The 21853-nt window shown below is 39.6% G+C and overlaps 1 protein-coding gene across 5 annotated transcripts in view; it reads right to left on the bottom strand.

Annotated features, from left to right (window-relative positions):
* Window positions 1–77: 77 nt before the first annotated feature.
* The window catches only part of kek5 (leucine-rich repeat, immunoglobulin-like domain-containing kekkon 5 protein), a 413026-nt gene continuing 391250 nt past the window's right edge, over window positions 78–21853 (bottom strand). For all 5 annotated transcript variants that reach the window (XM_076624520.1, XM_076624514.1, XM_033345527.2 and 2 more), the window contains 3 exons: window positions 15742–16643; window positions 14164–14686; window positions 78–10047 (listed from right to left, as the gene is read on the bottom strand). In XM_076624520.1, coding sequence (XP_076480635.1) covers window positions 9191–10047; window positions 14164–14686; window positions 15742–16632 — 2271 coding nt within the window. In that variant the 5' untranslated portion in view covers window positions 16633–16643 and the 3' untranslated portion in view covers window positions 78–9190. The remainder of the gene's footprint in view (window positions 10048–14163; window positions 14687–15741; window positions 16644–21853) is intronic.

The raw sequence follows: 21853 nt of genomic DNA on the forward strand, positions 1-21853 counted from the left end.
AAAGATGAGTATGTTTGCCTATGTTCTTTGTTAATTATTAATTAAATATTAGGTAAAGCAAGATTGAAACACTATGATGGGGTTGGGAAATATTTATTAAAATTTAACCATCGTGGAGTGTACAGAGTGGTGCTTTCAGTACATTCTCTTAATATTACAGTCACGCTAAATATTTCATTTATAAAATATGTATAGTATTTACAGTGATATACATAGTACATTGACAATAGCGTATAAATTATAATCAGCCGAAATGTTGACAGAATAAAACTAAATTCCGTTACAAGGCAAGTAGTACAATTTCTCTGGCAAAACTTCCTACAAATAATAATGATCACAATGATAGTAACAGCGCAACATAACGATATAAATCCAATAGATCGATAGAAATATTAAATATTAACGACGGTAAATATTATCAATAATAATAGCAATAATAATAACGCGAAAATTAATAAAAAGAGAATATGTAATAAAATAGAAAAAAGAAGACGTAATCAACGTTCGCAAAGATTTTTACCTCGATTATCCATCCTTAACATTCCTATGTCATCTAGAATCTAAAGTAAAAGAAAAATTCTTGATCGCTACGTTTTCCCTAGAGAGTTTCTTACATCTATATCGTGACACGCAAACATAGTTCCTTTACATTTATAATAATCCCTATTTGTGATAAAAACACTTTAAAGCGTTCTTATCCTGTACAACTTAGAGCTGTACGAGATACGAAAATATGTTAATGAAACGTCATTTATTCATAACTCGGCCCCATAAAAGTCCGCGTACACGCTCATCAAGTACGAGAAACCTGGACGCGGCTGATCCACAGAAAACGGCGCCCTAACAACACTTCGTCAGGAACATGCTTCGTGTTCTGCACGGTACTATCGTTACACGTTACAGTATACATGTGGAAAGTCCTATTTTAATATGTATATTCTTTAAACAAGTGGCGATGGAATGAGTTAGGCAGTTTCAACGATGATTAGGACACAATTCGAGCGATCAATCGAGAAAGCATAATCTTTTTTCCATTTAGAACTATTTGAAATAGTTTTTGCTACAGATCAGTTGACTGCTCAAGGCTACTTTATGTTTTATCTCTTTGTGCCAACTTTAAAGACATAAGGTTCAAACTCTTCGTCACAAACATGCTCCAAAATTCAGAGAAGTAGCCTTGAGTAACTAATTGATTTGAGACTTATACCAGCATCATCCGTAAATAAAAAAGCTTTCTATATATATATATCTGTCTTTTTTTTTAAGCTCCTTCGTATCTTCGCCAGAAACAGAGGATTCATCAATATGTATTTTTTTTTTTTATATATAACGTGACATCAACTAATGTTTCCATAGTGTAACAAAGGAGACTTTAACCATTTAAGGGAAACATTCTAAAGTTTGTAATTTAATCTGGACAACGCTGGTTTACATCAAACCTTTATCGCATCATGTAACGAGTCGCGATGAAGTCTTCCCATAGAACAGTATTTGTTCGAACAGCTTTCAAAGCATGACCGTTCAATGTTTAATTAACCCAAGAAAATTGTTCTTGCGCGAACGTCGCGTAGATCACCTTGGGAGTTATATTCAACCATTTTATGTTTTTGTCGTGAGCGCAATTCCTTTGGATCGAGAAAGTTACACAAAACGGAATCACGTAGTTTTTCAATTACAAAAGTTTCAGTCTTCGAAGAATGGTTGAAACAGTTCGATGAATAAACAGATGCGAACATTATACAAAATTTTACGCGATTCTCAGCACATGCAAAGGAACGGCATTTAAACAGATATGATACGCACATAATACACTTAAATTTACACGATTCAAACTATCAAGCAAGAATATCGTTAGCAGCATACGTTTAATGCTCGAAAATTAAGTTTAAGAGTTTATCACTCGTTCAGAAATTTATAATTTCGATTTTGAGATGACTTTTGACGTTAAGAGAAATTGAATTTTTTTGTCAGACTTGTATCGTTGCTAGCGATTTTCATACCATCAGTCATGTACTGAATCAAATTAGCGTTTTATCTTTCATTTCCGAGAATTAGTTAGCTGTTATAAACTCTCTCGGAATATGAACTACACTTGAAAGAACCAGTGAGAATGCGGCTGAAAAATGCGTTTAAAAACGGAAATAGGATAATTAGGAAGATTATTATCGTCCCTTTTGGAATGTATTCAACATTATTCGCTTTTCCCGTGGATGCTTCTCGAATGAATACGTTATTATAGAATAAACATTTGCGAGACACTTAGCTTCCATTCTAAAAGTATTAAATGTATTCATATGACCGAATTTATCATTTATAGCTATAATTAGCTATAATTGAACGACAGTAATTTATCAACTTCCAAAAAGAGTACTATTATATTTAGTCCTATAATTTTATTTGTTCCAAAGAAATTGTTTCCGTCGATTATGTGTGGCAGATAAATTTATAAATCTCCCTCTAATAAAAATAATATTAATACATTATATAAAAAATTTATCATAAAAATGATCGGTTTGAAATTCTCTCGAAATACTACATTTTGGAACATCCACATCTATCAGTGAAATAAAATTAATTACACGCGTCTAACCTCCAGATTGTTATAGTCGGATCGGTGTATTGGACGGTACTTTCACCTGCACCCCTACGAATGTAAATCAAGAACTTGGCGCCAATATCTCGGTGACGAAACTAAGAATATTATATACAATTTTCGATACATCTTCGATGAAGACAATAATTACCATATTATTGTGGTGCTTTGAAAACTAGATGGACGAAAAAACCACGCGATTTTTAAGTACATCTCTGGCAGCATAAGATGCAGAATGCAACTGGTCGATTTACGCGATTTTATTTTTTTTTTAAGAAAAAAATTATTCTAACCAGTTCTGACGTTTTTTCAATGTATCAACATTTTTCGGCAACATCTATACCACGAAGTAAAAAGCCAAAACTTGTATTATGAAACATTTTCATCCTTTCGAATATTATGTTGTAACCCATTAAGCCGTAAAACGTGTCTATAAGTTACAGGAAATTATGCAATCATCCCAGGTACATCTATCAAAAAGTGATTCTACTATTGTGCCCATGCAAGTTCATTAGCAAACTGCGCAAAATAATTGGTCAAGGCCGAATTATAATTTTACATTAAACATTGCGTATTCTCGTTACCCCTTTTCTCCCGTAATCGTCGAGCTAAATCGACATCGCAAACAATTGACCGAATCGAATTTTTAATATTTCCACCTGGAGCAAACTTTATCTGGCAATTAAAACGTGGCCAAGCCGCGTTCGCTCGAGCTGTGGTTCGTCGATAGCAGCGGACGAGAAACAGGGCTCGTTACGCGTTCCCATCGACGGTCGATAATTCCACAATTCAACCAGAAAACCGGTAACAAATGGCGGGACGTCGTCCTTTCAGCGTCGCTCTATTAATGTCCTCGTCGACGTCGCGAGCAGTCTTTTCACCTGTTTCCAACGCCCTCGGATCGTTTCTAGCCTCGAAACGAGAAAATCTCGCGTGTGCCTCATTAAAAATACCAACCGAGACGTGTCCTCACGAGAACGCATCGACATTCGCAATTACACGGACTTTAGGCACCGTCTTTCTCCACCGCTTCAACCCGCTTCACGTTCTCTTTCTGTCTCCCCCTCGACTTTAATTTCCGCCACGGCGTAATGACTTCAAGCGGATATATACCTGACAGGTAGATACGCAGAGTCATTAGAAGATAGACGTTGACGAAGGATCGGAGTATCTGTACGCGTCTATCGATTGGAAAAATGGTCTGCCACGAAGGACGATAGAGAACGAATGATATCACCTCTAAGTCGTGCTTTCAGTCGGTAGAGTAGAATAGAAAGATGCATAAACCATGTTATTGCAACGTTCGAGGATCAAAGAGGGAGTGTCATTAAAGCGACGAACAGCCTAACTGCGCGCACGAAGTATCCTCGCCATAATAATTACACGCTGACTGGTATTGGCTCGTCATGCGCATCCCTGGTAAACACGTCACAGCTAATAGTACAAGAGCAGACGAGGTTGACCCCCTACGTTATAATTGCGGGGATCGTATACGTTCTATTTTCGCGTGTACGATCGTACCGCTATTCATTATCTGGAGGTAACTATAGCGGGGAATCGAGAAGGGTTGCGTTCACGCGAACGCGTTCAATGCGAAACAAATCTCATCGACGAACAGCGTTCCTTCTACTTGCTCTCTTTGGGAGCTAAAGGAGTTTTTCTCGAATCGGTAAATTTTCGATGACAATTGTTGCAAACGTGTTTCGAACCAATTAACGCGACACGTGGTACGAATTTCTCTGTGAGTCTCTACAAGTTTCAAGGTGCAAAATTAATTCTCCGACGGCATGATCATTATTATGGGACAAATAGTAAAGTATACTGAATATTTTCAAGAAATGAAAATAAATCCTTAGCATCGTGAAAATAAACGAAAATGTTTCCCTTTTACGTCGATATTTATATTTAAAAACAAACTAAGATCATTTCTCATTTGTATCTTCTTAAATCTCAAATAAAACTAAGCATCTTTTGCTCTTGAAAAATCAAGGATGAAGAATCAACCTTCAAAAAACATCCACGCGACGTTATATTTAATCAACCGTCCCTTATATACTGGAATTTAAATCGAATCGTAATCTCGACAAATACACCGTTACATATGTAAGCGCCAGTGCGAATCAAGAAATCGGTGTAGAGAACCTGTGCATACACACGACGAGGAATTAAACGAGGAGATGATCGCAGACGAGGCAAATCCTAGGAATCTAACGACCGTCTCGACATATTTTACAGCTGTGCGAATCGCTTTCTGGATCCGGTTAATTCCTTGGGACTAAGAACGTGGAATACAGACGAAGCGTATCTTCCCCGCGCGATTGTCGTGGGTACGAATCGTAGTCGGAGAATTCGTCAAAATACAAAATTACAAAAATATACTCGTGGCGCCGTACCAACCAGTCGTGCCACGCTTGCTTCGTACGTGCCTACATTTACATATAAACAACGTCGTGAATTAGCGTGCAATTAAGGTCCTTGTGTATTTACAGGGCGTGGCACAACAATTGGATCGGACAAGCCGCGACTCTGCTAGGCCGCTTAAAATAATTCGCGACGATTCGTTCGTGTAATCTCGCTTCCGGTAGATTGTGGTGATCTTTGTGCGAAGAAGCGTTCGAGATCATTCATCGGAAATTTTCGTACACATTCCTGGTTTCCTTATTCGTTCGATTTTCAAGTGTTAGAGATTTTATGTAACAAATCTCCAATGTTGTAAGTTGAATCATGAGACTGATTACCATCTTAGGGATTTTTAATTTGAAGTTGAAATAGGAAACATTTATATACATAAATGATTTTTGAGGATAGTGTGAAATTAGATTTAACGTTTACAGATAATTGCGTTCGTGGAAAGTGAAGTTTATCGGAACGAAAATAATAGAAATAATTGAAGAGTGTAATTGTTTTAAAAAATGAAAGGAGAAAATGATTCTTATTTTCTGTTACAACTCTTCCTTCGATTAATCCCTACAACGTGAATTACAGCATCGCAATCCTCTATTCACAAAGTTTAACATCTATTATCTAACAAGTACGAGTAAAACACACAAATTTCTTCTCCGTTAAATTTTCTCCTTAGAAAGGTTTTCAAAGACTATTCGTAGTAAATTCTTACTTTCAGAACAACTAGTAAGAGATAACTGTACATTGGCACCTATTTTATATTAACTTCTCTTCTTGCTCTCCTTTTAAGAATATTACGTTAATAGATTGTATATTTGTTAAAACGTAGCTGAGGAAACGAAGTTACACGATCGTGCCGCGATTTTCTCCGCGCCGTCCCATCGGCATCGCATCATCGTCCTTAGATTCATTTCGTAATACTGTTAGGTGCGTTATGACGCTCGGGGAAGATATTTCGTCGCTATCACGACGAAACCCTTTGTTTCATAAATTGACACGTCATTATTATTACCCAAGTAGTTGTAAAGAAGAATAAGACTTCTTTCTTCAAATATGTATATAAAGAATCGTACCTTCTATTTGACTGAAAATAGATAAAGTGATAGAAAAAGAGTTGACAAAATTTATCTCGAAAATTTATTATTCCGCTCTTTTAGCAATTATAATAGCATATAACGTCTGATCTTTCAGATACGATATCATTTTTTTGTTGCAAGTGAAGTCTTTTGAATATTTAACACATAGCAAAGAACGTTAATATGGTTTAAAATGTTCTTAGTCGAGCTCGGTTCTTTTTATCGTATTTATCTTTATTTGACGTTATTTAACTTTATGAAAATTATCGTATAAAATAATAATTACGAATAGTTTGTAGTTTTGTAATTGGAACATTCTGGAAAAATTATTTTAATACAATACTCGAGGGATTAGCTTGATTAAACAAAAGTATGCGTCTTCCTGTTTCAAGCAAAAGACAGAATATGAAAATAATTCATTCCACTCAACATTTTTCTCTTCCATTTATACTATTTTCAAACAAACAGAACGTTCAAATCTTTCCAATTACGTGACACATCTTGTGCTTTTAACAAACAAACTCAGGTTATAATGCGCAAGCTACGTTGCTTTAAATAATTAAAAGATCGCTTTCAGAGAGGAAAAATCCAGTGAAGAAAGGTCCACAAAAGCAAATGCTTGTTCGTTGTAAATTCAGAATTAGCGAATGCTTTATGAAAAAATAAAGCCGCTCGAAACCGTTTAATTATCTTGAAGCGTTTTCCGGTGCTTGGAAGATTCGTTGAGAAAACGGGAAGCCTGTTAGGAATATTCAAAGTCGTTGAAGGGACTCTTCCGTTAGAACTAGCGTTACAGGATGAGGACTCGTGTGTTCGCAACAAGTTGCGCGAACGATCGATCCCTAAATCCTCGCCAAAGTCGGGAATGCAACGTTAAGCTCCGGATAAAGCGTACAGAAAGTATAACGAGTTCGTGTAGCTTACGAGCGATAAACGTTTAGTCCAAGAATGATCCTTTCTATATATCTGTAAGGCCATTAGAATACTGAATCGGCTAAAAATGTTTGCTGTTCGGTCATGTTGCATTTCGTTTGACACGCGAAACAGATTGATGGCCGGAAAGTATTGCGAATTTTCCCAAAACTCGAGGAACCTATACGAAGGACGTAATCGAAGCTATCGAAGTTCGATGATAAGGAAGTTTGAGTCACGTGTTCTATGGAGCCGGAAGAAATAATTCACGATCAATCGCTTTGAATGTACAGCTTCTTTTCCTCGTACACTTTTTTAAATTAAATCTGTTAATTAAACGCGAATCGCATATGCAGTTCTTCGTGTTTTACGTATACGACAGTTTTTTTTTTCGTTAGTTCTAAGATCGATTTACGTTGTATCCCTAACTCAAGGATTAGACGCGCCTTGCTTTCACGTGTCGCCATTTCCATTCTTTTTCAAAGAAATTTTCGTGCAGAATCACTTGTTTCACGTACGGTTCGGCGAAACCTTAGTCAGATCGAACCATTAGAGGATAGACGAGCTATTTCTTAAGTAGTATAATACACATTGTATGTACAAGCTGTACGATGATTTCTTTTTACAACATACATTCGGCGATTCGCCAGAAAAAATGCACGTACACTGAGATCTCTCTTCGTAGATACGAAGTAGCATGGCCTTGCGCAAATATTAAAATATTTCTGAGTAGTTTCGAGGGACGAGAATAATATGAATTTGATCACGGTATCTTATAACGTCGATCGTGTAAACCGCGCCATTACTCTCGAGAAAATCCATAGGACCGATCTTTTCATACCGATTTACGACCTCGTAACACTCAGATTGAAACATCTGTGATATTTTACCATTAACAACGAATATAATCGGAAGATTTTACGTATGCGTTTCTCTCAACATTACTAGAAACAGTTATTCTAACATATCCGTTACTTGAATACGTTTTCTTTTACATAGTGCGGAACCATGCACATGGTTTCCCGTGCGTTACTCTTAATTCCGATTTATATATCGCTAAAACAGATACCGGTGCGATGCGGTCAAGTACCAATGCGTAATATGTAATATGTAATTAAAACAATAAAGAAACATAATCTTAAACCTAAGAGAAGTAGAAAACCAAAGCATCGTTTTGCACTTCCTTTAAGGATAAAAAAGGACAATAACAAAGTCGAAATATCGTGTAAAATGATCGATAGCACAGTACACATCGACAGAAGTACAAAATTTAAATAATAATAATAAAAAAAGGGGAAATATATAGAAATAATAAAAATTAAGAGGTATCGATCACATGATCGTTTCGCAAATAGATCGTATAAGAGAACGCATCGTTTCACGATGCTGCGGTTTGAACGCGATCTTCGTTAGGCATGCAACAAGCACGTCAATAAATAAGACGAACGTCTCCATATGGAGACATTATCCTTAATGCTAATGTCCGGTTACGTTGTATTTTACATGATTTCTGTCTATGATCGTCCGTGAACGGCACAACCCGCTATCCACTAATTTTCTCGTTACACGTAGTAAAACCAGTCACGAGCGTTCGTGGCGTTTTGTTGTATCCATCGTATCGTCGAGATTGTTTCTTCCAAAAAAACGTTTCATCGAACGTTCCTCCCCGAAATTGTAAAACGATCTTGAAAGACATAGTCGATTTTCGATCAATCGCTTCGACACAGTTCTCGTTATTCGCGTTATCCACCGTTGCGTCGACCTATGTAGAGAATCCGTGTGTCGATCTCACGAATCACATAATATATGCTTGTCCTCCACGCGATCGGAAACCCTGTCATGTGCCGCGAACCGAATAAATTATAAAATACATAAAAAGATACAGAGAGGATACACGATGAACAAAGAAAGAATAACCGGCAAAGGCGTCTCGTCCGAAAAATTTTGCTGGTGTTTCTCCGCCAAAGTCAGCGGTTTACCCGACGAACCATGTTCACCGGATGTGGAAGCCCCCGGCACGCTCGTTCGTCAGCACGTTCGCCGGCGGAACTTACGCGCTCCAACCGAATATCGACCCGCCGCGCATCGAGGGGGTCGTTTCAACTTGAAAGGCACTACCGGTCTAATGTGGCTTCGGTCATGCGTCTCTCCTCCTCAGCACGGCCACGACCTCGCGGCCTCATCTTCGTCGACCGACGTACGTCGATCATACCTCTGTGCCGTCTTCGCCCTCGTCCTCGTACAGGGGACCGTTGGTTGACTTCTTCTTAGGTTTTGGGGGTGGTCTTGGTGGTACTTTTCTTCCTAACGTATTGCTACTACCAGATTGTTGTTGCTGTTGCGGTTGGGCTTGTCCAACAAGATGATTACTGTCGGTCGATTCGTCAGCGAGTTTGGTTGGCCATTCGGCTGCACCTTCCGGAGCGGCTCTATCGAGTGGACTGCTGGTCAATATATTCGGTGTGCTTCGTTGTATCGTACCGTAGTGCGAACCTGGCGTTCCAGGCAGAGGTCGATTCCTCATCGTGGACAACGGTTCGGGACTTTTGTTCAACGATAGGACCGAACTACCATCAGCGGTCGTCCTTAATCCCAAATTATCGTAAACCGGCTCCAATCCATCCGTAGGCGATGTGGGTGGACCGCTGCTCCAGCTGGGTGCTCTTGGTCTGCGTGGTATCGTCACGTAGCCATGACGTGGCATTACTGGTGCGATCGACGAGCTCGTAATTCCATAGGGTGTAACGCTACGGTTGTGCGGCAAAGTCTTGAAAGCTGCTGGATATTGGTTCGAGGGTGAGCCAAACGCGGCTGTGGTGGGTGTCACATGTTGACTCGGAAGACGCGTGTTGTCGGGCGCGGTGGACGCCTGGCTCGTCGGCGATGCGCCTCGACCGCCGGAGAAGGCCAACAGATCCGGCGGATACTGGCGGTAGCTTCCGCCTCCTCCGCGGCACATGGTGCCGGTTCCGCTCTCGAGCTCTGGCGTCGCTCGTTCTTCCCTCTCGTCGTCGCCGACGCCGCCGATCACTCCGCTGCCGACACCGCCACCGATACCATCAGCTGCCAGAACATAAACAAAAAAGAAGGGCGAACGTTAAGAAAGAAAAGTGAAAGACGCGATAATCATAATGAAATATAACAGAAAAAAAAAAGAGATTTAAGCGTCGCCGGTCGAGTAAAAGCGATAACAATTCAGTGGCGTATGGATATTAGTACAGTTGTTAAGTGGGAAAGATACGCCCCACAGTTTTACGGCTTGCGTTGAATCGGAGCGCAGTTTGGAACGAGGACAAGGAGATCTCGTTGCTTCTATGAAACTGTATGTACACTCTTGCGTAGTTCGATCGACCGAGTTATTCATAAAATGTCTTCGTCTATATCTAACAATTGGGAAATTATTTCCAATATTTGAGAAAATGCAGACAGACAAATTTGGAGTTATATGTAGTATAAATATCATCCAGAATCATGTTATAGATCATTTCGACTCATCTGGTGCTACGTAAAAGGCTAAGATACTAAGACTAAATAATATAAATAAGGAAATGATTTATAATAAAAATACCCTAAAGTAATAAAAATAAAATTAAGTTTTAGAACTGTTTGTGAAAAACATATATGAGGAAGATTATTGTCACAGATCCCCTGGCATTCCTCGATTGCATCCCTATTCGAATACCTTCTTTAGTATGCTATCGAAGCGAAACCTATCACAAGAAATTTCCTTTCAAACGTTTTACATTTCCCCGCAGCTAAAACGCAAAGTTCACGATTCGTCGAGAACTCAACGAAATGATAAAAATATCCATACTCGATACTTTCTTTGCTCGTGAGCTACTTTAGTTAGATACTGCGCATCGGAGGAGATTACGTAATATACAAGACCTGCCACGATTTATAACGCAAAGACACGTAAATCGATCGTGTCCTTTGAGATAAAGTTTCATCGGGAGAAAAGTGGGTCGTGATTCTTACGTGTTTCACTCGCTCCACTTCAGAGCTATAATTTAAACGACAACCAGCGATTCCATCATCTTTTTGCGTAACAAATCTGTCAAGAAAATGTACACTTGGCTTCTTTTAATCGAATATTGTTCACAGTCGAGGACTTCGTTTCGATGATCTGCCATTTTCTCGACCTCGTGCGCCATGACACGAACAACGATACATTTTGCCGCTCCATCTAAATTTCGAGGTATACTATTCGCGTATATCTGTGCGTGGATTCGCGCAAAATCTTAGCAAGTGTCAATGGCAAGTAAACGAAAGGACCAGTGATCATAGAAGTTTTATCGTAGTGTTTTTTCAGTATTCGAATTCTGTTCAATAGCAGAGTGAAAAGAGAATGTAGGCCAAGAGGTAGAAAGAAAAAGATTGCGCACGACTAACCTTCCGGCAAATGGATACAAAAGGACACCGAGTGTACGCGGAGGTAATTGAGATGCGGAAGGTAACTGTTCAAATACGAGATCCTCGACAATTTCAATTATTGTCTTTGAAAGTGTATAGACAAAGAGCCGGGAACGCGAGTATCGCATACATATACGTATTATACGTGCAAGAGATTTCACGATGAGAACGCACAAGGAAGAATCGTTCTCGATAAAACGACAGAACCTGCTAATTCAGATGGAAGCGGTGCGTGATGATTATTATTGTACTCTCCTTTGTAGAATCCGAGGCAAACGTCGCAAAACGCGTATTTTCCTTTTCCCTTATCGCTTTAATCACCACTCTATGCGTACAACAGTCCCCCAGTACTCGCTCCCCTATTGTTCCCAGTATTTTCATTATTTACGGTAGAGAGCGAGTAACCATGTTTCAATTAACAGCAACATCTCTTTCCCTCGTCCTGATCCTTCGCTCGCTTACCCTCCATTGTCCCTCCACACCGGTTTATCTTTTCGTTCCGTTCTGTTTTCATCTTATGGTTCGACGCGACTTACCGACGTCGTTTCTTTGCGCTGTCTCCCTTCTTACGCTATACACAAAAATTGAACTACAGAGTGTGCAATTACCCCCGACTCGTCTTTCTCGTTGATCGCCGTTATTATCGTCATCGTTGCTCTCTGCGAGAAGAAGATTATGTACAACGCTGTCGCCACGATATCAACCGTAAGCTAAAGGACAAAAATACTTGGGTCTCTGTTGAACGGTTACCCGCATCGACGTACATTATACATGGAATTTATCCATACCGCGCGTTTAAACGATCGTATATGCATATATTTACAAGTCTATCAAAATAATCGTTTTCGCGATACGTCTGTGAAACACGACGATTAGATTACGTCGTGTCTAATTAAACGACAGGCCGACGTCGGACACAGGCATTTCGCATGCAGCATTTCTTTTACGGAAAACGAGGTTGTTCGCGGAGAAAAACGCTATCAATAACGACCAGACGCAAATGACGAATGCCTTTCACCTCTCTTTCTCTCTCTCTCTCTCTTTCTCACTATATTTCTCGCTTCCTCTTTCTCTCTCTTTGTATCATTACATGTTGCACGCTCTCATTAATCTTGCAACAGTCTTGGTCGATATTCGTTCACCCAGGATCGATGGCGCCTCATTTATCTGTCGACGGGATTACTGAACCTCGCCAGCATTACGGCCGACACGATTGTCTTAAAGTTAAATACACTCGCCATATATACGATTCAATTAATCTATTCCGTCCTTTAATTAGCGACGATACCCAGTTCCGAAACGGAGGCGAACGTATGTTTTCGAAGGAAATCGGAAGATTAATGGCTGCGGTGTTAACAATATCTAAATTGGATTTCGTTTCGGCGCACCGTTTATCGGGGAAATTCCTTTGTTCACGGTTCCGTTGATTGATCTTCGTGTCAATATCAGCGATGATTTTGCCACGAAACATCGTATTACGTTGTACCACGAATACGTACACGAACAGAGACAGTTTGTCATACTCTAATTTTGAACTCTCGATATTTGGAGAAATTTTTTTTTTGAAAACAAAACGTTTTTAGACCTTTCTATCGGTAAATTTTGGGGTCAAAATGAGCGCAGTCTATTCTTCATGGCCTATTGTTGCGTTTTAATTAAAAATGAATTCATTGTTCATAAATTTCCATTCATAGTTTCTAGTTCGCTGTTCAATAGAACGAGTTAAAGGATACTTCGCGGAAGAAACAAAGAACTCCGTTTTATTCAGTGTTTTTACTTTACGCACACCCAGTTACGCAATTTTTGCTGCAATGATATCCCTTTTTACGGTTAGTAATAAAACAGCCAATAGAAAAAACGACGGAACGTTTAGTTATATAACTTTCTACAATATTATTTCTTTTGTAGTAATAGCTAATTCTAAATGCAATTCTTCTTTTCATAGAATCGTAACCTTCTCGAAATGAAAAATATAAAAGACGCCTATGAAATATGTATATTATATACTTTATAACATGTACATTTTCGTGATATCCTTTTATATTCTTACGATTGTTAGAGACCTTTCTTTGATTATCGTACCACAAGTATGTATTTTGTGATACTGAAAAAAATATACATATACTTTTTAATTAAATTACCTTTCTCTCCGCTTACTCTTTTTATAAAAATTAAATTGACCCCATCTACTCGATATGTATGAAGTGTTTGACCCTATCAAGAGTAACCCTGTTTAATATACACTGACTCGTGAAAATATTTGAACATTTTCCATAGAAAACATTTATGTGCATAATATTGTATGCTTTATGTAAAACACATCAAAATTTCATTAGCACCGTAATCAAACAGGCCTCAATATCCTTTGTATAATATATCTAACGTATTCGTACAAAATTTCCATGATTCTTCGAATGTTTTCTTGACCCCGTGTAAATTTACCATTCGTTCAAATAATTTTCTAGAATTTTAATCGAAACTTAAATTTTATTTAAAAACTTCCGCTCGACACCGAACAAACGCGAAAGAAATATTTACGTAACATCAATCCTCGGAAAGTTCACAGTCGGAAACCCATTACTCGTTCGATTTCCTCGTTTCGTGTTCGTGTACGATGCACGCGAGCAGCAGTAGACGACCATCGAGCCTGGTTGATCGTCGAGCGTTTCGCGAACGTCTCGACGTAATCGCCGCTCGGAAGCTAACAAATGGTTAGTAGCTAGCACCTGGCCACGCACTGTTTAGTAATGTAAGCAGTGTACTGACCGAAGACTGAGTCGTTGTCGAGCAATGTACGGTTCAGCTCTGTCATCTCGGTGCCGTGCGACGTCACCGAAGGCGCTTCGTATCGTCTGGGTGGCTTCACCACGGGATTTATAGTCGTGATGAGGGACTTCTCCTGTTCACCGAGGCCGTGGTGCTCCATCGAGGCGGCCTCTAAGCTCTTCTCGTCGTGCCTCGTTCGTCGGCGACGACAATAACACACGCAAAAGGACACGGTCACCACCAGAAGTAGCAACGCGGTCACGCCCAAACCGAGCGCGAGAGGCAGACTAATTATATTGTCCTTGCCGCCCATGGCGTCACCAGCGATAATCAGGGTCACGTTCTTCTCTGTATTTCCGCCCGGACTTTTCGCCAGACAGACGTAATCACCCTTGTCCGAAGAAATAACGTCCGGTATCGTGAGGTTCAGCCATTCGTGGCTCGATTTCAGGATGTAGTTTTTCTCTCCGTTGTGTCGTCTCGTATGATTGTTCAAGATTCTCGACCGATGTACCCAGACCAACTGAAATACAAAAGTAAAACGATTGAAACATTTTATTAATCTTCGAATTTATGGTAATTGTGTCTCGATAATCTAAAATTGTTGTATCTTTGTTATCTTTGTCAGAAACTACATCAGAGGATTGTAATTTACTCAGATGGCAATAAAGTGTACATACAAACGAAAAAATTCTAAGGATGTCCTTAATTTTCAGTTTTCGTGCTACGAAAAATTTAAAGGGCTTCTCTAACGTATGCAAAGGCTCGCCCAACTGCGTTCTTTTTTTGGTAGGACGTGATTTCAAAAGACGCAGTTTTCTCTTCACAAACTTTTTCTCCTTCTCCTTTTCATACTTGCCCATGTGTTATTCTCCGCAAGGACATTTTCGTTAAATCATAGAAATTTCGCCACACAGTTTTGAGTCAGTGGCTCACGCGGACCTTGTGCGAATTGTTGTGGAGTATAATACGTCGAGGAAATAAATCGATATGGCGAGATAATGGACCTTTTTAAAAGATACCATTTTCGTTTAGTAGTTTATAACATTTTAATACAAAGTATTCATTTGTTTTATCACAAAAGACTTCTTTCAACAGATCTATTTTATAAACCCTTCGAAAATACCGAAAGTACTAACAATTACTAAGACATTCTCTACAAAAGAACGCATGTTCTTAGCTTGTATCTTATCCAAGTGATTACGATTAAAATTACAAAACACGAGATCATAGCCAATAAACGTTAAGAAAAAGATCTCTTCCACGGTGAAATCCGAAAACAATGTTGAGTCGGAGATCGTTTAGAAGCTTTCAGGCTAAGTTGCCTGAATGCGGGCTTAACCAGCGCAATCTTTCCAACGGATCTAACCTCCGCATCGAGCCAGATTGTATACTAAATAGCTTGTAAGCTACTGTAGATTACCGCAGTCAACATTTCTCGGACTTAATTGCGTCTTGCTTTACAATACTTCACGGTGTGCATTCCGTCCTATTTTATTTTAACCCCGTTTAACAGAGTTTCTCCCCATGCTATACAACGAATAAAAATGCAAACGACGTATATACACGATATCATACCTGCGGTCGTGGGATCCCAGAAGCCTTACACCAAAAGGTGACGTTGCCTTTGCCAACCTCGACCTTCACTGATGGTCCTATCGTGAAGATTTCAGGTCGGCAAGCGAATTCGTCACTGCTGATTTCGTCCCACATCTTCCCTGCAAGGGTAGCTGGTTGCTGGCATGTAGTGGGTTTCGTATACAGCTTTCGTTCTATCGTCCAATCGCGAAATTTCTTCAGACGGCAATTGCAATTCCATGGATTGTTATGCAGCTCTAGGCTCCCAAGCTTTGGCAACGTCTCGAAACTCTGGACCCTCAATACGCTCAGATTATTCCCATCCAAGGTCAACAATCGCAATTCCGGAAGATTACGAAAGGTTTCCTCCTCCACTCGCTCTAACTCGTTGTTAGACAGCATCACCTTTTGTAGATATGCGAGATCGTGGAACAAACCGTTTTCCAACACCTTCAGCTTGTTCTCGTTCAACAACAGTACCCTCAATCGTTGCGTCTCCCTGAACGTACCGGGATACAAGGTTTTAATGTTATTTCCTGATAAATCGATCTCAATCACGATCTTCAGGCCATTGAACGCGTCCGTATGGATCGACTCGATCTCGCATTTTCGCAGCACCAGCTTCTGAAGGTTGACTAGATGCACCCGACTGAACGAGTCGTGCATCAGGTGCATGATACGATTCCCGGTCAAATCGAAGTTCTGAATCTCTGGCGACAAACTGCTGGGTATCTGCGTGAGATTCTGCTTGATGCATTCGGCGGTCTTCCTGCCGGAGATCCATCTGCACTTGCACGACGACGAACACAGCCCCGTCCAATATTCCTGGCTCCAACACACCACGACCACCAGCGTCGAGTAAAGTAACAGTTTCGCCGTTCTTAGCTCCATCCCGAGGATTTCTGTTAACAAGAGAAACATGACGGGCTAGATTAGAACATGTTCAAGTGTGTACTGGTTACGGGCGCGTTACTCGTTCCGAAGGGTAGAAAGGGGTTGGATATATAATTTGGGGACGTAATCGCCCGTTTGTGTTAGCAACTTGGTCGTTTCACTAAGAGGTTTATATTAAAGTCTCATTGTCTCGTATTTTATCGTTCAGGACGGTAATTTGCTATCCATTGTCAGTAAAGTGGAGAATATAATAATAATAATAATAATAGTAATAATAATAATAATTTAATTTAATTATTATTGATATTCATGACCTTTTTTCTTTTTTTCTTATATGCATTAATTTGTATGAGTACATGAACCAAAATCTACATGTACATAAAAATTTCTGCATATTCCAATCGCATCGATTTATACATTCTTGCTTATTAAATTTTAGGATCATTGTAACATTTTTTTCACTATTAAAAGCAAGTGAAACACTTGGGATTCTAGCGGGGTCTTTTATATACAACATCCACGTAGATTCAAACTATAAAGTTCAGACAGCGCAATGCTCTGCACACCATCGTCAATTGGTACTTTTTGCATAGGTCGTAATCCAGTCGACGGATCTGTAGGGTGTTAGCAGCGGGATTTTTAATTAAAAGCATTTTTAACTGGAAGGTTTACGCAAAACCTTCCTCTTCTCGGACGTTGTGTAGTTGGAAAGCCGAGTAGCGCGATCAACAGGAGGAAACTCAACTTTCCCTGTTATCAGGGGAAGTCTACGAGTGCGGTTCTCTGCGATGCTTCCGAGCCGTCAGCATCGGTTGCCATCTCCGTTAGTTGTGCTCTTTCACCCCCTTTTTTATCGTCTTTTTCTTCCACCCAGCCTTCCATTCTTTTTTATATTTTATTTTTTTTACCCTCTTATCCAGTAATACTCGGTCCGTTTTTTTCTTTTCTATATATCTTACTTCATTCTGTTAATCTCGAAACTAGAAACTTGCGGTGGGCCAACTTAACGTACATTGTTAGCAATCTAACTTAATATCGTTTTGGTGCACATTCGACCGTAGACGCCGCGCCGGATAGCTGAACTTAAATTAATACAATACGACGCCGAGCACACTTTACCCCTTTTATTATCATCCGGGAGTTCGAGGTTGTGCATCAAATTACTCTTTCTACCGGCGGGTACCACCGGGTACAATTCATTTTGTGCCTCCCGACGGGTATGGAGGCCGGAGAAAAGGGTCGTGAAAACGTAGACTGAGCACCGACGACAACGACGATGTCGCTAGACGTTCTTACTATTTGAATTTATTCCAAAAATCCAGGGTGGAAAGGGCAGAATGGAAGGAAGGCGCGCACGAACACAAGGCCGAGTCATATTTTTCCTCTGGCGTATGTGACGATGAAAAGCAAAGAAAATAGGAAAAATGTGATCCCGTGTACCGAGATGAATCGATTTACTTTGGGAACACTCTCGAACATGTTGTAACAACGTCAATTCCCAACGCGGGTCTCGACATAAGCGAGTGCGTTTACGTCGGTTACACCAATTCGGTTATCGTTCGCTTCTATTTCGCGACCGTGACGTGGCCTGTACACGCTCGACAAACTACGTTTATCAAGTAGCCGCCACGCAACCTACGTGTAGCGGTTTCCATGATCAAATATTTATAACCAGATCGTGTAATTGGGTGACACGCCGTGTCAGCCGGTTGACTTTCATTCCGATCGTTTTGCACTGAAATTCCGTGTCCAATCGGAACAAGTACGTATGTACATAGGGTGTATTGGAGTTTTATCGTTTCAACATTTTACGTGCAATTTGACTTGTTTCCCTACCAAACTTATTATTATGCAAGAGTAGCATAGTTAACTTGTGTTATGTTGTATAATATTAATATCGTTGATGGCTTAGAACACACCCTATCTTTGCTACGCCCTTTCAATCATTTTCTACCCAACTATATCTTTCTAATTTTATGTTTGATATTACAAACATTACAATTCCCTCTTGTTTACCAAAATGGGAGCAAGGTTAAAATATAAAAATTTGATAATAATTGATGATAATAATTGATGATAATAATTTGAAAAAAATTGATAATAACCAATTAGCAACAAACAACAACTGCAAATGTTAATATAGTAAGGTTTCACTAATAAAATTGGCAGCATTATTTTCCATACGCTTTTTACGCGTTTCAACTGCGGTAAAATTTTCGATCAATGCCGCTCGTTCGATAGTACAGCCAGGATTCGCTCAATCTTCGAATCGTGTTATTTACTGCGCTCGGTAAGCTGTCAGCCAGTTTCGAATATAAAAACATCGTAAAATGCTCCCTTAATTGACAGTGCGAACAGTGTTACGTGATAATCGGGTCAGAATTGAAAAAATGGCGTTATCAACGGGAATTAACGCTCGATGCAAACGATCGTCATCCGATACGAAACGACGAGATTTTCTACATTGACAGCGAAAAAACAATCCTCGTTTGATACCGTTTATCACTCACAATAATAACAAAAATATCGCCCCTCGGTGTTTATAGATATACAGGGTGTCCTATAAATAATAGCAAATTTTAAATTCCATGTAATATAAAGTCTATAAATATTTAACTACAACGGTAGAATAAAGATAAAAGCACACGCTATATAACAAGGAACGCTTTGAATGATATTCAAATTTTGTACCTTCCTTGGAATGAACATTACAAGCAAGTTATTTAAAAAAGAAACTAAGAAGCCTTTTAAAATTATTCTAAAGTGAAAATCGTTTAGAAAATATTGCTTCCAACGGTACAACCTTCGACAAAACTTCAGTGATAATCATCAATGAATAAAACGACTAGATTACTCGAAACAACGTCCCTATTCCCATATACTGTTCTGAATACAACATAAAGGAGACACACGTCGTGAGTATCTTTCAAACGGTAGTAAGGTTCATTAAATTGATTAACCTCGAGCATGCAGAAAAGCATAGAACTATGCTGGAAGGCCAGCAGAGGATTCCCTCTCGAGTATTTATTTCAGCCGAGAATCGAGATCCTTCAGGGAGTGTAGAGCCCTTGTGGATCGCAAGAACTTTCCACATGCAAGGGTCGTGCGCGTGCAACCCCATGCCTTCGTGCTGGAGAACTTTTCGAAGTCTTCGCCCGCTACGGAAAACTCATGGTTCGCGTACTTCACCTCGTCCTATCCTCCCATGGACTTTATCGTCGGAGGACTAGGGGCACGATTCTTTCGTGCCGGCTTTTGCGGTGAACCAGCGTTACAAGACAAAATAAATACGGTTCCAAGCTTCATTGCTCGTTACATCGTTCTTCACGTTTCTTTTTCCATTCCTTCTTTCCATCGTCCGCCCCTATCTGTTTCTTCGTCTTCTTTTTTCTTCTTTCTATTCTTATGCTCCTACTCCTTTGCTAATGTCTCTTTTACAGTCTCAAGACTCACACTGCGAGCTTTTTCTTCCTCTTCTCTTAGCGTCTGTGCGCCGTACTGGTTTCACCTGATCGTTGTAACGTGCATCGATCGTTCGCATTTGACTTGTAAATATCCGGCAAACCAGGACATTAGATATGCATAAGGCAAAAGTAAGCAGTTTATATAGCCTGCCGCGCATGTACAGCGTTAATCATCTCACGCTGGGACCTCAAGTTCTGTCGAAGTAAATATCGACAATACCGGGAAAAGGGCAAAGGTAGATGCTACAGAGGGAAAAATATTCTGACAAATATTTTATAACAATCAAAATATATGCTGTTAAAGCATATTTCCAAGTATATTTCTCCAAGTAAATTGGAGAGGCATCGAGAGTCTAAAATGTAAAAATTTTGGAGAATATGATCTTGAATAAAAACGTTGATATCTAAGTTTAAAATCTTAGAAAATATCTCTGACAATATTCCATTTGTCTCTTGCAAACAATCCGTATGTATCTATATCGCTAACAGCTATCGAAATTTTAATCCTTTAAAGCTTAAAAGATAAAGCAAAATGAAACACATGCATATTAAATCGTAATTGTTCCTACTGACGATCACCATCCTCTACTTGATCTATAATTGTGGAACTTCCTCTATATAGAATATAGAGAAAGGCTGAATTTTGAGGCGAACTGGTAGTGGTGTGTCCTTTGGAAACACTATCCGGAAGGGAAGTACTACGTGCCTTGTTCCAGAACGTGCACACTCGGAAGGAGTTTGACGTGGACATACGTCCTTTACGTAGGCACGCGTGCATGCAAGTCCAGCCCTCTCGCGGTGCTTTGCATAGCCGGGAAAAATGTCAGATAACGAATCCTGTCTTTCTCTTCACCGGCTGAAATTTCAAATTCAGACTAGGTTTATCAATCAAAATCATCCCTGGCCATGCTGCCTCTTCCGCCGTAGAGTTTTCATAAAAACTTCATCGATCATGTGTGCCCATATTCAGTAAGATTGTGATCTCGTCTTATGGTTTTTGGCAATGGGTATTTACGTAGTACTGTTTATAAACGCATTTTTCTTTCAGAAGATCGCACGATTTTACTAAAAATTTGATCTTTTTATGATGACGTTAAAAATTTAAACTAACTAATGTATTCTCTTATAAAAGTCAATATCTAGTCGATGAATCATACAGGAACGCGGCTATTATTGATTCTCTTTCATGGCACGCAAAGTTCGATGTTATCCTAAAATCGTCAAGATTTAAATCTGTCGGGTAACCAAGTATAAGGCAGCCGTTGGTTTAAATAAATCGAAAGTTCAGGCTACGATTGCCAATGAAATTTTATCTCAAGAGTAAAACTTTTCTCGCACAAACCGCATCCCGGCAGAATTATCAGCTCGTCAGGAATGAGACAACGCGTCTGTTTCGACGCAAGCCAGAGAGAAACAGGAGGAGGGCTAGGATTTTATTTACAGTAACGTTTAAATTGAATTTCCAATCTCGGAAAATCGCTACGGCGAGCCCCGAGCTCCAGAGTATTCGACGCTTTGCGGTTAATACATCCACGCTGAATTCGAAAATCGTTATTCCGTCCGCTAAACCAATCTTCGCCATTGCCAACGAGGTTCGCGATTTTTTCCCTAGTTTTTTTTATTCAACGGTCCGTTCGCTTCGTAGCATTTTTAAGTCGGAAAAAAGTTATTTCGTATTTTCACCGTATTTTATTTTCGTGTCTGCATATACACCCATATATATGTATGTTGAATTTTTCGAGTGTGAGTAGTGT

Source organism: Bombus vancouverensis, chromosome 2, assembly GCF_051014615.1.
Source record: "Bombus vancouverensis nearcticus chromosome 2, iyBomVanc1_principal, whole genome shotgun sequence".
Classification (NCBI taxonomy): domain Eukaryota; kingdom Metazoa; phylum Arthropoda; class Insecta; order Hymenoptera; family Apidae; genus Bombus; species Bombus vancouverensis.